Below are 17,834 nucleotides of genomic sequence, written 5' to 3'. Positions count from 1 at the left end.
AACACTTTGGTTGGTCAATTTCATATCGTTATTACAGGATGTGGCTTCATTACACTTCATGCTGCTTGACCAGTGCAAAATCACGCTACTCGTGCTGGATTATGGGATTCTTATACATGTGGTCCAACACAAAGCAGAATGATTGACTGTGCCACAATTCACCCGGACATATATCTCAGACAGGTTTCACATAGGACATATGTTTCCTCTATGTGAAGCCAACATGATAGCAACATAATGTAACTGCTTCCTTAGGGTGACAATGGACACAAACCTGAAGTCATGCAGTTCTGACCCAGAGCCAGTGATCAGCAGGAACTCCCCCGGGGACAGGTGAGAGACTGTGAGCTCCGCATACACACGGCCTCGAGGAGTCAGCATGTGACTTATATTGGTGAATCCCACCTGGGCACAGAAAACACCTCTTATTTCCCTAAAATACATTACAATAGTGGTGCAAAACCAAATCTGTATTACTATTATACATAATAGAGCAAGGTAGGTTATTTCTTTCTATGCATTGCCAATGAATGGCTTAAATTGTAGAGTGATAAGAATGGGTTGGCTTCATATAATAGACTCTGACATGAGGGCTATACATGGATACAGGTCTCGTAAAATGCAGACACCCTAGACATAGAGCCAAAAATTCCTCTTCATCCAGCATAGCACGTTTACCCTACTCGCCCCAAAAGCCTGATTCTGAGTCAGATGCAAAGTGAATATGTTTGCAGGAATGCGCAGAAGCCACATTTACTACATTATGCTAATGCAAGGAGACGTAGGGGTCTATTCATGAAGCAGTGAAAAGTGTGGAGAAGTGAGCCAGTGGAGAAGTTGCCCATGGCAACCAATCAGCATTGATATAACATTTATAATTTGAATAATATACAATTGTATGGAGTAGCTGATTGGTTGCCATGGGCATCTTCTTCACAGGCTCACTTCTCCACTCTTTTCACTACTTCATGAATAGACCCCATAGGACTAATATGAGAATTCATAAAGTTTAGAGCAGGAAGCCTCAGCGCCCTCAGCTGCAACTATAATCATTGGTACAGGTATAGGCACTTGCACCTGCCCTACCCCCAGTGCAAGAGATCAATCGGGAACAGACTGCCCATTGCTGTAAGCAGGACTCAGTAGAGCAGAGGACAGCTACACAGCCATGAGACAGATCTTGTGTCCTACATCAGCATTGCTAACCAGTTACCACCCAGAGACTCCAATCTGATGCAAAGAGAATGTAAGCTCTTATGAGCAGGACCCTCCCTCCTAGTGTTTCTGCCCACCCCCTACATCCACTACCTCAGCCTACTAGTATATGTTAGTTATATGTCCACTTCTGTAGTTATGTGTTACCTTGTAAACCCAGTTTTGTACTGTGTTCTGTATGGTGCTGACCAATAAGGAAAGAGATACGGCCCAAAGATCTGTCAGACTCAGAATTGCCCATAGAGGCACACACGTGTCTACAGTCACTTCTGCGCAGGTGCAGTATGCTATACTTCTGTATTTGCACCCATCTTGCATGTGGACTTGCATGTGTCTCAGCACCAGGCCCTTTTTGTCCTTTGTCTCTCCTTTTCAACACTCAAACTTTTCAAGCAACAAACAATAACATACAATATGAGGCGCTCATGCAATTGTCCCCATGTAATCATCATGTGGTCACTGAAGCAGCAAGCAATGTGTCTTATTCTACTCCATTACGCACCTTTGGAAGAACATTCGCAAAGATATGGTCCAGTAGTTTGGCTGCATCCTTCCCGGTTACAGTAAACTTGCCAAATGGAGTCAGATCAATCACCCCCACCTTTTCCATCACCTGCTTATATTCTCGCCTCACAGGCTCAAACCAGTTCGTCCTCCGGAAACTTGGTCTAGAAAATAGACATTAGATCTATATACATCCAAGAATTCTGAGACCACAAAAGGGACAAACAAACAATTACAAGTGTATATTTCCTATAAGCCTAATTATCCACACAGATCGGGATCCTGAAGTCAGGAAAAAAAAACATGCCGATTTAAAGTCTCAGTTAGTGGAAATCTACTGGTAATGGTCACTTACTTGTATCCTACATCGTCTCCTGCCTTAAAGAACCAGTGGGGCTGTTCCCACCCTGCATGGAAACCCATGGAGCATTTGGTCTTGAGATCTTCATAAACTCCACTGATTCTTTCCGTTGGTCTTCCTGCAAACCGCTCCTCCTTAGGATAGCCAACTAATTAATAAAAAAGGATATTTAATATTTGTGTAAGCATTTTTCTATTAGTATTTTCTGCAGTCACTGGGCAAATTTTGTATAGCTGGGAACATGGGCAGAGAATGCAACTAAGGATTGGTCAGGAGTTATGCTCATCCAATCAGCTGATTCTTTCACTGGTTCCATATGACCAATCCCCATGTGGTATAAAAAGTAAAGGAGTTCCTCCTCAATACCCAGTAGGTATCATGTGTAAAGGGATGTTGTCCTGGGAGGGGCTCAGACATTTTATACAAGGCAGTTTCCTCTGGGTTTGAGTGGAGTTCTTCTTTAAGAATGACAAATAGTTTCTAAAAGATTCAGAGGGCAAGAACGTCCCTAGTAGTATAGAGATGCCCAGGACAATTAAGCCTTCCGCCTCAGCACCAAAGACCTAAAGCATATCATACCAATGTTGTTAAATCCGTACGACTCTCTTGCTTTCTGTGCTGTGTATTTTGTTGTGGTCCATTTGCCATATCTATTTGGGTCTAATTCAATAAGGTCAAAGGGAGGTTCTCCACCAATGATCCAGTCACTCAGAAATTTGCCAATACCACCAGCATGGATTATACCATATCTGCAAACATAATACCGAATATTAAAACAAGACACTTCCTTATTGGCAAAGTATTCCCAATATTGTCTTCTGATTTATTTCTGATATATATTTTCAGTGATGTGAAATGTATATATACACTGCTATGCTGAAGAGGGTAAATAACCAGAGTGGTACTTGGCTACTTGTATAGCTCAGTCACTCAGGTAGTCTGTCCCTTGTAAAATGTCCTGCAGCACCTTACATCACAGCCAGATGAAGCTAATCGTTACCATTGGGTGCTAATATTTTTCATGCTCCCATAGCACCAACACATAGAAATGTAGAGCTGCCAGTTGCTGTTCCTCCATGTCTGTGATGGGCTAGGAGTGTTCTGCTTGGCTATGGTATCAGGGCCAAGTGCCATACCTTAGCTGGAGGATCAGAGGATGCTCCCTCCACCTGGAGTGGGGGCACCTGCTCCTGGGGGAAGGGAATTGCTGAGGGGCTTGTGGCTGCACTGACAGTTACTAGAATATTAATTTATGTTAATTCTTTTAGAATATGTGTAGAAGATGTCAGTGTCAAAGTTTATTGATTAAATTAATGTTCGAGACATAGGGCCTAATTTAGGCCCTCATTCCGAGTTGTTCGCTCGGTAAAAATCTTCGCATTGCAGCAATTTTCCGCTTAATGCGCAATGTTCGCACTGCGACTGCGCCAAGTAAATTTGCTATGCACTTAGTAATTTTACTCACGGCTTTTTCATCGTTCTGGCGATCGTAATGTGATTGACAGGAAATGGGTGTTACTGGGCGGAAACAGGCCGTTTTATGGGCGTGTGGGAAAAAACGCTACCGTTTCCGGAAAAAACGCAGGAGTGGCCGGAGAAACGGAGGAGTGTCTGGGCGAACGCTGGGTGTGTTTGTGACGTCAAACCAGGAACGACAAGCAGTGAAATGATCGCAGATGCCGAGTAAGTCTGGAGCTACTCAGAAACTGCTACGAGGTGTGTAATTGCAATATTGCGAATACATCGTTCGCAATTTTAAGATGCTAAGATTCACTCCCAGTAGGCGGCGGCTTAGCATGAGCAAATCTGCTAAAATCCGCTTGCGAGCGAACAACTCGGAATGACCTCCTTAGATCTGATTGCAGCAGCAAATTTGTTAGCAAATTGACAAAACCATGGGGGTAATTCCAAGTTGATCGCAGCAGGATTTTTGATAGCAATTGGGCAAAAGCATGTGCACTGCAGGGGAGGCAGATATAACATGTGCAGAAAGAGTTAGATTTGGGTGGGTTATTTTATTTCTGTGCAGGGTAAATACTGGCTGCTTTATTTTTACACTGCAATTTAGATTGCAGATTTAACTCACCACACCCAAATTTAACTCTCTCTGCACATGTTATATCTGCCTCCCCTGCAGTGCACATGGTTTTGCCCAATTGCTAACAAAAATCCTGCTGCGATCAACTTGGAATTACCCCCCATGTGCATTGCAGTGGAGGCAGATATAACATGTGCAGAGAGAGTTAGATTTGGATGTGGTGTGCTCAAACTGAAATCTAAAATTGCAGTGTAAAAATAAAGCAGCCAGTATTTACCCTGCACAGAAACAATATAACCCACCCAAATCTAACTCTCTGCACATGTTATATCTGCCTGCCTCCCCACTTGTCGAAAATGCCGGCACTGGCGAAAAACACGTGGATCGGTGAATTCGCCAAAGATATACTTGTTTTGGCAAATTTGTGGGTGAATCTGCAGCGTTTTTGTCGGGTTTTGGGGGCCGTTTTCCCCATGACATATTCGACAAAAAAAAAAAAGTAAGAAAGAAAAAAAAGTGAAATGGCTAAAATCGATTAAAAAACTGGCAAAAGCGCCCGCAACTGAATACTACGGTGTCGAATTAGTGACTTTTTTTGGACCAGTAAAAAAAAAAAAAAAAAAAGAAGTTGCTTAATTGAATATCCCCCAAAGTATGAAAAGAGGCATGCATAGTACAGAGCTAATGGAAGTAAAATTGTGACCTTTTACATGTACAGTATATTTATGATGATTATTAATGGTTTCTTGTTTTGTTTTTTTGTTATTTTACATAGAAGGGAACTTGTATACTTATTTTAGTGGACTTTTAGGTACATTCCAGCATATACTTTATCATATTTTCAGTGACTGAATGTATTTGTTCTCCACCTTTCCAAGTACATAAGTTTCTCTTTCCTTGCACGTTCATGTCAAAACACGAGAGAACTAGAACACGTATTGTGATCACTTACCCAAAGCCAACAGCCACCCAATAATTCCGGACACCTTGATGTGGTCCAACCATTGGAAGAATATCTGGAGAGTAGGTTATAGGCCCTGAGACTATATTGATAATATCTGCGTTCCGTAGCACGGGCACCATCTCCATTGCTGCCTCCACATGCACCATAATCCTGTCTAGATCAGACTCAAACAGCTCTTTCCCAAAACCTAGAAAACAGAGTCATTGTAATTGGTATAAAGGTTATATGCACAGAATGGGTCCGGATACTTTGCACAAAAAACAGGACATTTTTATCCCGTGGATAGCCCCATAATGACCATCGGTCACAAATCGTGCTATCTGCCCACCATTTTTGGGAGTAAAAATTAAAAATCGGGGCTAACTGAATATCAGCCAAAGGCTGCAGATGTACAGTACTTAGTGTAGTTTTCCGTGTACAAGCTGCATCATGGCACCTGTCAGCATGTTTTGCATCTGTAAGCTTTGGCCACTGATTTCCCACAGTGAACCTGATTTCAGGAGGTGCCCTTAACGTGGACCTGCGCTTCAACGGAGGTGGTGTCTCACTTGGTCTTCACCTCAATGTTGCTCCATAGAGCAATGGATGCTTTGAAAACCAACTGATTCTTCTCATTAAATCCAGACATTTGATACAGCAGCCATGTCACATCAAGTAAGTGACACCCAAATGTACCATCTCCTGTTTTTGCATTTGTGTGGGTCCATCACCACACACTGGTGGTCTTTCCAAGTTGTTCGCTAGCTGTTTTCGGTTGCTGCGCAGCAATCAGGCAAAAAAACGGCACTTGTGCGTATGCGGCGCAATGCGCATGCGCGACGTACTTTCACAACAGCCGAAGTAGTTTCACACAAGGTCCAGCGACGCTTTTCAGTCGCACTGCTGACCGCAGAGTATTTGACAGGAAGTGGGCGTTTCTGGGAGGTAACTGAGCGTTTTCGGGGAGTGTGTGGAACAAACGCAGGCGTGCCTGGGGAAACGCAGGCGTGGCTGGCTGAACGCAGGGCGTGTTCGTGACGTTAAAACAGGAACTAAACAGTCTGAAGTGATCGCAAGCTAGGAGTAGGTCTGGAGCTGCACAATCTTTTTTTGTAGCAGCGCTGCGAACCTTTCGTTCGCACTTCTGCTAAGCTAAGATACACTCCCAGAGGGCGGCGGCTTAGCGTTTGCATGGCTGCTAAAAGCAGCTAGCGAGCGAACAACTCGGAATGAGGGCCACTGATCCATGAGATCCACTTTCCACAATGTGCGTGTGATAATACTCTGCACCTGACCCTGCTGCTAGACGCCCTTCATGTCTGGAGAAAATAAAAACAATACTTCTAATTTGTCCGCCACTGCTGCTACTAATACTAATTTGTAATCATTTACAATTTAAAAAAGATAAGATAGCTTATATTTATTAGCATATATTATCAGCTATCAATATGGCTATTATATGAGGAAAATATTTATGACAGGCGTATATGCCAGGGTAAGGCTTGCACAAAGTATGGATCTTTGTATTCCATGATGTCCACTGAAGTGATTTTGGTGATGATTTTATATCGACTGTGAAAAAATAAATTGAGTATTTCATCAAAGCATCTACCATATAATGCCCTAAAATGTTCCTTTCCTTGTTTTTCTCTTTTTTTTTAATCTGCCATCTTTGAGTACAAATATTTAGCAGAAATCCATGAGGTGCCATTTGTCTCAGCCATTTTATATTTACCTTTTTGTTTTTGTAAGATTTAAAAGTTGCCACTAAGTGGCATCCCTTCTATGTTTGGAAGAGGTCCGAAGAGGAGGACACAATGCACTAGTGAAGTCAAAAAAGTATCCATAGGAGAAAATCACTTAAAAACAGCTGTCCACTGTAGTGGCCTCTATGCATGAAGTACAGTGAGGGGGGGGGGGGGGGGCCCTGGGAGGATCCCAGTTATCTGATGTATTTTGTAAAAATAAATGTGATTTTAAATTTAAACGTATCATATTCATAGGTTCCGTATCTTCTGCCTCACTAAACAAGTGGGGCTATATTTCTTATTCCCTTTAAGGAAGTTTTATTGCCCTCATTCACAGCCCATAATAGTATAGGGTTCATATATTTGGGTAAGTGTTAAACGATTTTAAAATAGGGGTACCCTCTTCAGTGCCAGAGAACACAAATGGCTTACTGTTATTGCTCTCCCTGTATAGGTCAGTATTACATACACTGCATGTTGTATGAAGCAAACTATAGCTCAGTGATTCCCAAACTTTCTTGAACCACAGCACCCTACAGTATTAGCACAGTTTCATTGCACCCCATGAGGGGAGGAGGCCCGTGTGCAATCTCTGCAGTGTTTTCTGCAGCGCTGCTGCTGCCAACGCGGAACTTAACGGCTATAGCTTGTTATGTTTATATTATACCTTTTTAATGGTATGGACACACTTGCTCTAAAATGAAGCATTTGGGCCCCCACCCCCCCCTTCCCCCGTAGAAATCCTGCATGGGCCCCTGTGGAACTCTATCTAGGCCCATAATTATTTGGTGGGTGGATAAGGAATGCAAATAAAAGATTTATAGTACACCTGATTCACAGAAGACGTCTAAAAAAATAGGATTTTAATACCTACCGGTAAATCCTTTTCTCTTAGTCCATAGAGGATGCTGGGGACTCCGTAAGGACCATGGGGTATAGACGGGATCCGCAGGAGACATGGGCACACTATAATACTTTGAATGGGTGTGAACTGGCTCCTCCCTCTATGCCCCTCCTCCAGACCTCAGTTAGAAAACAGTGCCCAGAGAGACGGACATTTAGAGGAAAGAATTTATTGTTGAAACACGGTGAGTGCCGTACCAGCTCACACCACGAACATACAGCAGAACGTGGCATTCAATAGAACACCAGCCAAGGGTATGAAAAATTACACAGCCACATGCTGAGAGAATATGTAACACAACCTGTGTGTCAATCCAACCAATAAGAAGATACCTCATGCCATGGCAAGAACGTCAGCAACAGCCTGACAGAAAAGAAACACCACAAGAGTGTAACCATAACCAATAACTGCACACAAAGTACGCACTGGGATGGGTGCCCAGCATTCTCTACGGACTAAGAGAAAAGGATTTACTAGTAGGTATTAAAATCCTATTTTCTCATACGTCCTAGAGGATGCTGGGGACTCCGTAAGGACCATGGTGTTTATACCAAAGCTCCAGACCGGGCGGGAAAGTGCGGACGACTCTGCAGCACTGATTGAGCAAACAGGAGGTCCCCATCAGCCAGGGTATCAAACTTGTAGAGCCTAGCAAAGGTGTTTGAACCCAACCAAGTAGCCGCTCGGCAAAGTTAAACCGCCGAGACACCTCAGGCATCCGCCCAAGAAGAGCCCATCTTCCTAGTAGAATGGGTCTCCACCGACTTCGGTAATGGCAATCCAGCCGTAGAACGAGCACACCGAATCGTATCACAGATCCAGCGTGTAACAGACTGCATAGACGCAGGCGCCCCAATCACGCCGGGAGCATTCCGGACAAACAGGGCCTCTGTTTCCCCAAACTGAGCCAAATTGGCGACATAAATATTCAAAGCCCTGACTACATCGAGAGACTTTGAATCAGCCAATGCGGAGGTTACCACAGGCATCAAAATAGGCTGGTTTCTGCGAAACACAGAAAACCCCTTTTGGCAGGACTATTATCCGAGTTCTCAATTCCGCTCTATCCACATGGAAGATCAAACAGGGGCTCTTGTGAGACAACGCTGCTACTTCCGACACCCGCTTTGCGGACGCCAAAGCCAAAAGCATGACCACTCTCCAAGAGAGAAATTTTAACACTACCTTTCATAAAGGTTTCAATCAGTGTGACACAAGAAAACGCAACACCACGTCAAGGTCCCACGGTGCCAATGAGTGCACAAATGGAGGTTGGATGTGCAGTACTCCTTTCACGAAAATCTGAACCTCCGGAAAGGTGGCCAATTCTTTCCTTGAAAGAAAATGTATAAGGCCAAGACCGCACTGAAATGGAGCCTAACTTTAGCCTGCATCCACACCTGCTTGCAAAGAATGGAGAAGAACGACCCAGGTGAAAGTCTTTCGTACAAACCTTCGTGGATTCACACCAAGACACATATTTACGCCAAATACGGTGGTAAGGCTTTACTGTTACTTCTTTTCTAGCCTGAAGTGTGAAAAGGACTTCACTGGGAATACCCTTTCGGGCTAGGATACGGCGTTCAACCGCCACGCCGTCAAACGCAGCCGCAGTAAGTCTTTATACACGCCCGGATCTCGCTGTAACAGTTCCTCACGTAGAGGAAGAGGCCAGGGATCTTCTATGAGTAAAACTTGAACTGGATACCAAGCCCCCCTTGGCTAGACCGGAACAATGAGGATCGCCTGAACCTTTGTTCTTCTTACGTTTATCACCTTCAGAAAGAGTGAAAGCGGAGGGGACACACAGACAGACTGAAAACACCCAAGGTGTCACAAGGGCGTCCACTGCTATAGCTTGAGTGTTGCTTGACCTGGAACAATATCCCTGAGGTCTTTCGTTGAGGCAAGACGCCAACATGTCCAATTCAGGCACTCCTCAAAGACTTGTCACTTCTGTGAAAACTTCTCGATGACGAGTGTATATCTCCCGGATGGAGATCGCGTCTGCAGAGGAAGTTTATTTCTCCGTCGTCTACATCCGGAACGAAGACCACTAATATATCGTTTACCTGTCTTTTCGCCCAGCGGAAAACTTTTGCGGCTTCTGCCATTGCTGCTTTGCTCCTTGTTCCGCCCTAGCGGCTTACTTACGCCACTGCTGTCAAGTTGTCCGACAGACATAACACGGGCAGATCACAAAGAATATATTCGTTGAAAATAGCTCTTAATTCAAGAAAACTTATTGCAGACATGCTTTCCAGCTTGACCTTTTCCTCTGGAAATACTTAGCTTGAAAAGACTGCTCCTCAGCCTCGGAGATCTTCATGGATGGACACCAGGATCTATCCTGGATCCCGAACCTTCGTCCCTCTAGGAGGTAAGATTGTGCCGACACGACAGGAGCGATATCTTGGCCATTAGGATTATATTCCGGTGTATGTGCAGGTGAGACCCGGACCACATTTCCAACTGGTCCCGTGAAAACCACTCTGGCATTTGACCTGCTCACCGAAAAGGCCTCTTAGGCCGCACCCGTCTTCTTCATCAACGGAACATATTGATGGATTGTCACTGCAAATCTGATCCGACTTTGGATCCTCAGACCTCTTTCCACAAGAAACACAGAACCTCAACCGTTCAGTATCTACTCTGATACCCACCTCCGACATCCGCGTTGTTGGGAACAACAGCCATTCCCTGTGTCGAAGAACAGTCCGTCACAGAGAAACAACTATTTGGAGCACTTGTTTCTTGACTCGCCGTAATCAGGGGAGCGTCTCAGTACAGAATAACAATGGCTCTTACTATTGAAAGAAAACCATCATACTGCCAACTAGTGATGAGCGGGTTCGGATCCTCGGGATCCGAACTTGACCTTTTTTTGCACGGGTCCGAGCAACTCGGATCCTCCCGCCTTGCTCGGATAACCCGAGCGCGCCCGAACGTCATCATCCCGCGGTCGGATTCTCGCGAGATTCATATTCTATATAAGGAGCCGCGCGTCGCCGCAATTTTTCACTCGTGCATTGGAGATGATCGTGAGAGGACGTGGCTGGCGTCCTCTCAGTTTCTATGTCCAGTGGGCTGCAAATATATGTGCTCAGTGTGCTGCAAATATCTGTGCTCAGTGTGCTGCAAGTGCAAATATCTACGTTCTCTGCCTGAAAAACGCTCCATATCTGTGCTCAGTGTGCTGCAAATATCTGTGCTCAGTGTGCTAATTGCTTTATTGTGGGGACTGGGGACCAGCAGTATTATATAGTAGGAGGACAGTGCAGAGTTTTGCTGACCAGTGACCACCTGTATTATAGGTTCTCTGCTTGAAAAACGCTCCATATCTGTGCTGCATTGTAGTATATAGTAGGAGGACAGTGCAGAATTTTGCTGACCACCAGTATAACATACATACATACATATATATATATATATATATATATATATATATTTCTCTGACGTCCTAGTGGATGCTGGGACTTCCGTAAGGACCATGGGGAATAGCGGCTCCGCAGGAGACTGGGCACAAAAAGTAAAAGCTTTAGACTAGCTGGTGTGCACTGGCTCCTCCCCCTATGACCCTCCTCCAAGCCTCAGTTAGATTTTTGTGCCCGAACGAGAAGGGTGCATGCTAGGTGGCTCTCCTGAGCTGCTTAGAAGTAAAAGTTTAAATAGGTTTTTTATTTTCAGTGAGTCCTGCTGGCAACAGGCTCACTGCATCGTGGGACTAAGGGGAGAAGAAGCGAACTCACCTGCGTGCAGAGTGGATTGGGCTTCTTGGCTACTGGACATTAGCTCCAGAGGGACGATCACAGGTTCAGCCTGGATGGGTCCCGGAGCCGCGCCGCCGGCCCCCTTACAGAGCCAGAAGAGCGAAGAGGTCCGGAGAAATCGGCGGCAGAAGACGTTTCTGTCTTCAGATAAGGTAGCGCACAGCACTGCAGCTGTGCGCCATTGCTCTCAGCACACTTCACACTCCGGTCACTGAGGGTGCAGGGCGCTGGGGGGGAGCGCCCTGAGATGCAATAAAACATGTTAAAACCTTATATGGCTAAAGAAATACATCACATATAGCTCCTGGGCTATATGGATGCATTTCACCCCTGCCAGTTTTCCTAAAAAAAGCGGGAGAAAAGGCCGCCGTGAAGGGGGCGGAGCCTATCTCCTCAGCACACAAGCGCCATTTTCCCTCACAGTTCCGCTGGAAGGAAGGCTCCCAGACTCTCCCCTGCAGTCCTGCTACAGAATCAGGGTAAAACAAGAGAGGGGGGGCACTATTGGCAGCGAATATAAAACAGCAGCTATAAAGGGAGTAACACTTACATAAGGTTATCCCTGTATATATATATAGCGCTCTGGTGTGTGCTGGCAAACTCTCCCTCTGTCTCCCCAAAGGGCTCGTGGGGTCCTGTCCTCTTTCAGAGCATTCCCTGTGTGTGTGCTGGGTGTCGGTACGATTGTGTCGACATGTATGAGGAGGAAAATGATGTGGAAGCAGAGCAATTGCCTGTGTTAGTGATGTCACCCCCTAGGGAGTCGACACCTGACTGGATGGTCGTATTTAAAGAATTACGTGACAGTGTCAGCACTTTGCAAAAAACTGTTGACGACATGAGACAGCCGGCAAATCAATTAGTGCCTGTTCAGGCGTCTCAGACACCGTCGGGGGCGCTAAAACGCCCGTTACCTCAGATGGTCGACACAGACCCAGACACGGATACTGAATCCAGTGTCGACGGTGAGGAGACAAACGTAATGTCCAGTAGGGCCACACGTTACATGATCACGGCAATGAAGGAGGCATTGAATATTTCTGACACTACAAGTACCACAAAAAAGGGTATTATGTGGGGTGTGAAAAAACTACCAGTAGTTTTTCCTGAATCAGATGAATTAAATGAGGTGTGTGATAAAGCGTGGTTTTCCCCCGATAAAAAACTGCTGATTTCTAATAAATTATTGGCACTATACCCTTTCCCGCCAGAGGTTAGGGCGCGTTGGGAAACACCCCCTAGGGTAGATAAGGCGCTCACACGCTTATCAAAACAAGTGGCGTTACCGTCTCCCGATACGGCCGCCCTTAAGGAACCAGCTGATAGAAGGCTGGAAAATATCCTAAAAGGTATATACACACATACTGGTGTTATACTGCGACCAGCAATCGCCTCAGCCTGGATGTGCAGTGCTGGAGTGGCTTGGTCGGATTCCCTGACTGAAAATATTGATACCCTGGATAGGGACAGTATATTATTAACTATAGAGCATTTAAAGGATGCATTACTATATGTGCGAGATGCACAGAGGGAGATTTGCACCCTGGCATCTAGAGTGAGTGCGATGTCCATTTCTGCCAGGAGAGCGTTATGGACGCGACAGTGGTCAGGTGATGCGGATTCCAAACGACATATGGAAGTATTGCCGTATAAAGGGGAGGAGTTATTTGGGGTCGGTCTATCGGACCTGGTGGCCACAGCAACGGCTGGAAAATCCACCTTTTTACCCCAGGTCACCTCTCAGCAGAAAAAGACACCGTCTTTTCAAACTCAGTCCTTTCGTTCCCATAAGGGCAAGCGGGCAAAAGGCCACTCATTTCTGCCCCGGGGCAGAGGAAGGGGAAAAAGACTGCAAAAGGCAGCCTCTTCCCAGGAGCAGAAGCCCTCCCCCGCTTCTGCCAAGTCTTCAGCATGACGCTGGGGCCTTACAAGCGGACTCAGGCACGGTGGGGGGCCGTCTCAAGAATTTCAGTGCGCAGTGGGCTCACTCGCAAGTGGACCCCTGGATCCTGCAGGTAGTATCACAGGGGTACAAATTGGAATTCGAGACGTCTCCCCCTCGCCGGTTCCTGAAGTCTGCTCTACCAACGTCTCCCTCCGACAGGGAGGCGGTAGTGGAAGCTATTCACAAGCTGTATTCCCAGCAGGTGATAATCAAGGTACCCCTCCTACAACAGGGAAAGGGGTATTATTCCACGCTGTTTGTGGTACCGAAGCCGGACGGCTCGGTGAGACCAATTTTAAATCTAAAATCCTTGAACACTTACATAAAATGGTTCAAATTCAAGATGGAGTCACTCAGAGCAGTGATAGCGAACCTGGAAGAAGGGGACTATATGGTGTCTCTGGACATCAAAGATGCTTATCTCCATGTCCCAATCTACCCTTCTCACCAAGGGTACCTCAGGTTTGTGGTACAAAACTGTCATTATCAGTTTCAGACGCTGCCGTTTGGATTGTCCACGGCACCACGGGTTTTTACCAAGGTAATGGCCGAAATGATGATTCTTCTTCGAAGAAAAGGCGTCTTAATTATCCCTTACTTGGACGATCTCCTGATAAGGGCAAGGTCCAGGGAACAGTTAGAGGTCGGAGTAGCACTATCTCAGGTAGTGCTACGTCAGCACGGGTGGATCCTAAATATCCCAAAATCACAGCTGATTCCAACAACACGTCTACTGTTCCTGGGGATGATTCTGGACACAGTCCAGAAAAAGGTGTTTCTCCCGGAGGAGAAGGCCAGGGAGTTATCCGAGCTAGTCAGGAAACTCCTAAAACCAGGCCAAGTGTCAGTGCATCAATGCACGAGAGTCCTGGGAAAAATGGTGGCTTCTTACGAAGCGATTCCATTCGGAAGATTCCATGCAAGAACTTTTCAGTGGGATCTGCTGGACAAATGGTCCGGATCGCATCTTCAGATGCATCAGCGGATAACCCTATCTCCAAGGACAAGGGTGTCTCTCCTGTGGTGGTTACAGAGTGCTCATCTTCTAGAGGGCCGCAGATTCGGCATTCAGGATTGGATGCTGGTGACCACCGATGCCAGCCTGAGAGGCTGAGGAGCAGTCACACAGGGAAGAAATTTCCAGGGCTTGTGGTCAAGCATGGAAACGTCTCTTCACATAAATATCCTGGAACTAAGGGCCATTTACAATGCCCTAAGTCAAGCAAGGCCTCTGCTTCAGGGTCAGTCGGTATTGATCCAATCGGACAACATCACGGCAGTCGCCCACGTCAACAGACAGGGCGGCACAAGAAGCAGGAGGGCAATGGCAGAAGCTGCAAGGATTCTTCGCTGGGCGGAAAATCATGTGGTGGCACTGTCAGCAGTGTTCATTCCGGGAGTGGACAACTGGGAAGCAGACTTCCTCAGCAGACACGACCTCCACCCGGGGGAGTGGGGACTTCACCCAGAAGTCTTTCAAGTGATTGTAAACCGTTGGGAAAAACCAAAAGGTGGACATGATGGCGTCCCGTCTCAACAAAAAACTGGACAGATATTGCGCCAGGTCAAAAAGGACCTGCTCCAGCAGGGACCTTGTCTGTTCCAAGACTTACCGCGGCTGCGTTTGACGGCATGGCGGTTGAACGCCGGATCCTGATGGAAAAAGGCATTCCAGATGAAGTCATCCCTACCCTGATCAAAGCCAGGAAGGATGTAACTGCGAAACATTATCACCGCATTTGGCGAAAATATGTTTCCTGGTGTGAGGCTAAGAAGACCCCCACAGAGGAATTTCAACTGGGTCGTTTCCTGCATTTCCTGCAAGCAGGACTGTCTATGGGCCTAAAATTAGGATCCATTAAGGTTCAAATTTCGGCCCTGTCGATCTTCTTCCAGAAAGAACTGGCTTCATTGCCTGAAGTTCAGACGTTTGTCAAGGGGGTACTGCATATACAACCTCCTTTTGTGCCACCAGTGGCACCTTGGGATCTCAATGTAGTTTTAGGGTTCCTAAAATCACATTGGTTTGAACCACTCACCACTGTGGAATTAAAATATCTCACATGGAAGGTGGTCATGCTGTTAGCTCTGGCGTCAGCCAGGCGTGTCTAAGAAATGGCGGCTTTGTCATATAAAAGCCCTTACCTAATTTTTCATTCAGACAGGGCAGAATTGAGGACTCGTCCTCAATTTCTCCCTAAGGTGGTTTCAGCGTTTCACATGAACCAACCTATTGTGGTGCCTGCGGCTACTAGGGACTTGGAGGACTCCAAGTTGTTGGACGTAGTCAGGGCCCTGAAAATATATGTTTCCAGGACGGCTGGAGTCAGAAAATCTGACTCGCTGTTTATCCTGTATGCACCCAACAAGCTGGGTGCTCCTGCTTCTAAGCAGACGATTGCTCGTTGGATTTGTAGTACAATTCAGCTTGCACATTCTGTGGCAGGACTGCTACAGCCAAAATCTGTTAAAGCCCATTCCACAAGAAAAGTGGGCTCATCTTGGGCGGCTGCCCGAGGGGTCTCGGCTTTACAACTTTGCCGAGCAGCTACTTGGTCAGGGGCAAACACGTTTGCAAAATTTTACAAATTCGATACCCTGGCTGAGGAGGGCCTGGAGTTCTCTCATTCGGTGCTGCAGAGTCATCCGCACTCTCCCGCCCGTTTGGGAGCTTTGGTATAATCCCCATGGTCCTTACGGAAGTCCCAGCATCCACTAGGACGTCAGAGAAAATAAGAATTTACTTACCGATAATTCTATTTCTCATAGTCCGTAGTGGATGCTGGGCGCCCATCCCAAGTGCGGATTGTCTGCAATACTTGTATATAGTTATTGTTACAAAAAATCGGGTTGTTTATTGTTGTGAGCCATCTTTTCAGAGGCTCCTACGTTTATCATACTGTTAACTGGGTTCAGATCACAGGTTGTACAGTGTGATTGGTGTGGCTGGTATGAGTCTTACCCGGGATTCAAAATCCTTCCTTATTATGTACGCTCTGTCAAAGTCAGAAAAATATCTCTATGCACACTACCATATTTGCACCTCACACAGGTCCGTGCTGCGCATGCGTACGCTCTCCCGTACGTGCGCATACTCACAGTCGCGGGCACCCGCAGGCGCACGGTATGCGTATTTACGGTAGAGTTTATGTGATCGTAGCGTGCGACTCAATCATTACATATTTTCACTATATAATGTATTTTTTAGATCATGGTCCCTTTGATAGATTCTGAAAGTTTGGTTAATATAGAATGTTCATGAACAGAGAAATCCCTCTTTGTTTGATACGAAGGGTCAGACAGGAGTAATACAGTGGTGTTTAGTATCCATCGGAAGAATATTTAATTAGAAATATTCCGGTGTTGGTTTGAAGCAGATCAATCGCTCGTGCGAATAGTTATGGACATAAGAAGTTTATGAACATTTACTTTATTTGCACTTTATTACCCATGCGGCGGGAAACCCAGTTTCCCTCCCACCTGAGCTGTTGGAAATAGTCACAGCCCACCTGTATGAATCAACCTATGACCTTTTGTTATAATGCGAAGCCGAATTCCTGTGTCCAATGAACAATGAGATTGTAGGGACCATTGAATTGCATTGTGTGTGGGGCATAAATAGAAAGGCCGATCACATCCAGCTCTCACTCTTCAACGGTTATCATTGCTGAAAATCGGGAGCTGGATGTCCAGAGGCGCATGCGATCGTTTCCTTTGTGCGTAAGTTTTTCTCCGTAATCATACTGTTTCTCTCTTGTTATTATGGGCCATATCTTTCTCTCTCTTCTCTTTCTCTCATTTTCTCTTAAACTTAAATTTTATTGTATTTACTGTATAGTTACCTGGTTAGTTAGTCTATGTTATATTGTAGTGTATGATTTGTATTTGTATTAATTCTTTTGCAAGTATATCATTCAAAATATATATATATTAGGCGTTGGACCCTAAGCCTAGGTATCTGTGTATTTCTTATAGAGTTAAGTATTCTCAGAGCGTCGGTGACGCTCAAATTGCTTTTAAGCTAGTAAGGTTATACTGTGTTGCATTTACACCATATCACTACACAAAGGGTTTACTGTATAATACACTGTTTATGGTTTAGATATAAAGGTTTTACATTGTGAGCGTATGCGCCGCTGGTGATCTCCTCGTGGTCTCGAGCGGTCGCATCGCTATAGCGAATCATTACGGTAGTCGGCAGCCAATAGCGTGCCTGCCAGTGATCTCTTGGCCGTGAGCGAACATAACGCTTGAGCGTCTCGACCACGGCTAAGCGATCGTTACGCAACGTGCGTACCCTTGCGGTACTTCATACGTAGTTAGCGTACAGTGTTCTTAGACCTCATAAAGGGTATTATATACGATAAATATTTAGCTTTATCAATTGCGGGCTCGTCCTGTCCTTC

At 45.7% G+C, this 17,834-nt stretch overlaps 1 protein-coding gene across 1 annotated transcript in view; it reads right to left on the bottom strand.

The window, feature by feature from the left end:
• DMGDH (dimethylglycine dehydrogenase) overlaps positions 1-17,834 on the bottom strand; it is a 122,910-nt gene that overhangs the window by 19,784 nt on the left and 85,292 nt on the right. Inside the window, exons 7-11 of the mRNA XM_063963544.1 lie at positions 5,071-5,269; positions 2,660-2,829; positions 2,075-2,228; positions 1,718-1,883; positions 275-405 (exon numbers count right to left, since the gene is read on the bottom strand). Of these exons, the coding sequence (XP_063819614.1) occupies positions 275-405; positions 1,718-1,883; positions 2,075-2,228; positions 2,660-2,829; positions 5,071-5,269 (820 nt within the window). The remainder of the gene's footprint in view (positions 1-274; positions 406-1,717; positions 1,884-2,074; positions 2,229-2,659; positions 2,830-5,070; positions 5,270-17,834) is intronic.

This window comes from Pseudophryne corroboree, chromosome 1 (genome assembly GCF_028390025.1).
Source record: "Pseudophryne corroboree isolate aPseCor3 chromosome 1, aPseCor3.hap2, whole genome shotgun sequence".
NCBI classification, from domain to species: Eukaryota; Metazoa; Chordata; class Amphibia; order Anura; family Myobatrachidae; genus Pseudophryne; species Pseudophryne corroboree.
The sequence above is the reverse complement of the archived record's forward strand: the minus strand, read 5'-3'. Positions and strand labels throughout refer to the sequence as shown.